General features: G+C 38.7%; 1 protein-coding gene across 4 annotated transcripts in view; it reads left to right on the top strand.

The window, feature by feature from the left end:
- Positions 1 to 1,225, top strand: part of itsn2a (intersectin 2a) — a gene marked incomplete in the record, with an annotated part of 55,536 nt that overhangs the window by 49,435 nt on the left and 4,876 nt on the right. For all 4 annotated transcript variants that reach the window (XM_014011978.1, XM_014011981.1, XM_014011980.1 and 1 more), the window contains 1 exon segment: positions 799 to 905. In XM_014011978.1, the coding sequence (XP_013867432.1) occupies positions 799 to 905 (107 nt within the window).

The following is a 1,225-nucleotide window of genomic DNA, read 5'->3' as shown; positions in this document are numbered from 1 at the left end:
AATCCACAAAATACTTTTTTGGGGCCAGCACTGATTGGCCAAGCAATCTCACGTGATCCTCTGCAGCAAGTGATGGCCAAGCGGGTCGTGTCATCACAACTTTACACAAGTGTGTCTTTACCTCCATGGCAGCGGCTCTGCCGAACCCCTGAGACCGGCTCATCGAACCCCTAGGGTTCGATCGAACCCAGGTTAAGAACCATTGATCTAAAAGCTTTAAAAGTGGCCTCTGTCCCTTTTAAGAACCTCCTACYGTTTCCGACACTCCCACCTCTTCTGTCGGTCTTCTGAGTGAACTGAGGTGGTCCGAACACGTGTCAGTAATGTTCTCAAACTTTTATTTTTTATTTTATATGTATTATTTTAAGTGTTTTAACACCAGCCACAGCTGAAACAAAGTGCTGAACATCTGAAATAAGGAGGATAAAGGAAAGGATAAAAATAGTGTGACAAATGGGGCGTCTTCTGAAAGAGCCTCAAATGTTTATGTCCCAGTTTCTTAGCAGCTTTGTGGAAATTGCTGGTAAGGTGCTGCATCACCTCACATGACTAATACAGTCCTAATTTATACATTATACTAAAATACTGTYATACTGCCCAAGCCTACACTCTGGGTTTGTTTTTGATAAGAGAATGACATCATAACATGATATAAATCTCAAAAAAGCTGATTCTGCATAATACATCCCCTTTAATCACTCCTTAACTGTAAAGCACTTTGGTCAGTTTTTRTTSTTTTTAATGTGCTATATAAATAAATGTCACATTGACATAGTTGTTTATTTTTCTGATACCCAGGTGTTCTACAAACCCATGTCTGAATCAGGCCGTCTGACAGAAACTGAGATGACGGTGATCTTTGTAAACTGGAGGGAGCTGATTATGTGCAACACCAAGCTGCTCAAGTAGGTTTCACGTTATGGAACGTATTAATTAGCTTCAGGTATTCTCTGCAGAAGGCTCTTCTTGAAGGAAAGTTTCTACATCCTGTTCAGAATAGAATAGAAATGGAAATGTGTTTCAACAGGGCTCTTTATTCTGTCACATACAAGGCATTCATAAAGAGATAAAACGCAGTATGAAATCTAAATACACAAGAAGTAAACTACAGTGAACACAATACTATCACATTTCATTACCTGGATTTTGAAAAACTTCTGCTGTTAAAGGGATCCATGATTAGTTGTAACATTAGACTTTATTTGATAAACATATATATTAACTG

The sequence above is a fragment of the Austrofundulus limnaeus genome, unplaced genomic scaffold (assembly GCF_001266775.1).
Source record: "Austrofundulus limnaeus strain Quisiro unplaced genomic scaffold, Austrofundulus_limnaeus-1.0 Scaffold86, whole genome shotgun sequence".
NCBI lineage: Eukaryota > Metazoa > Chordata > Actinopteri > Cyprinodontiformes > Rivulidae > Austrofundulus > Austrofundulus limnaeus.
This window is presented reverse-complemented; position numbering and strand designations above follow the sequence as displayed.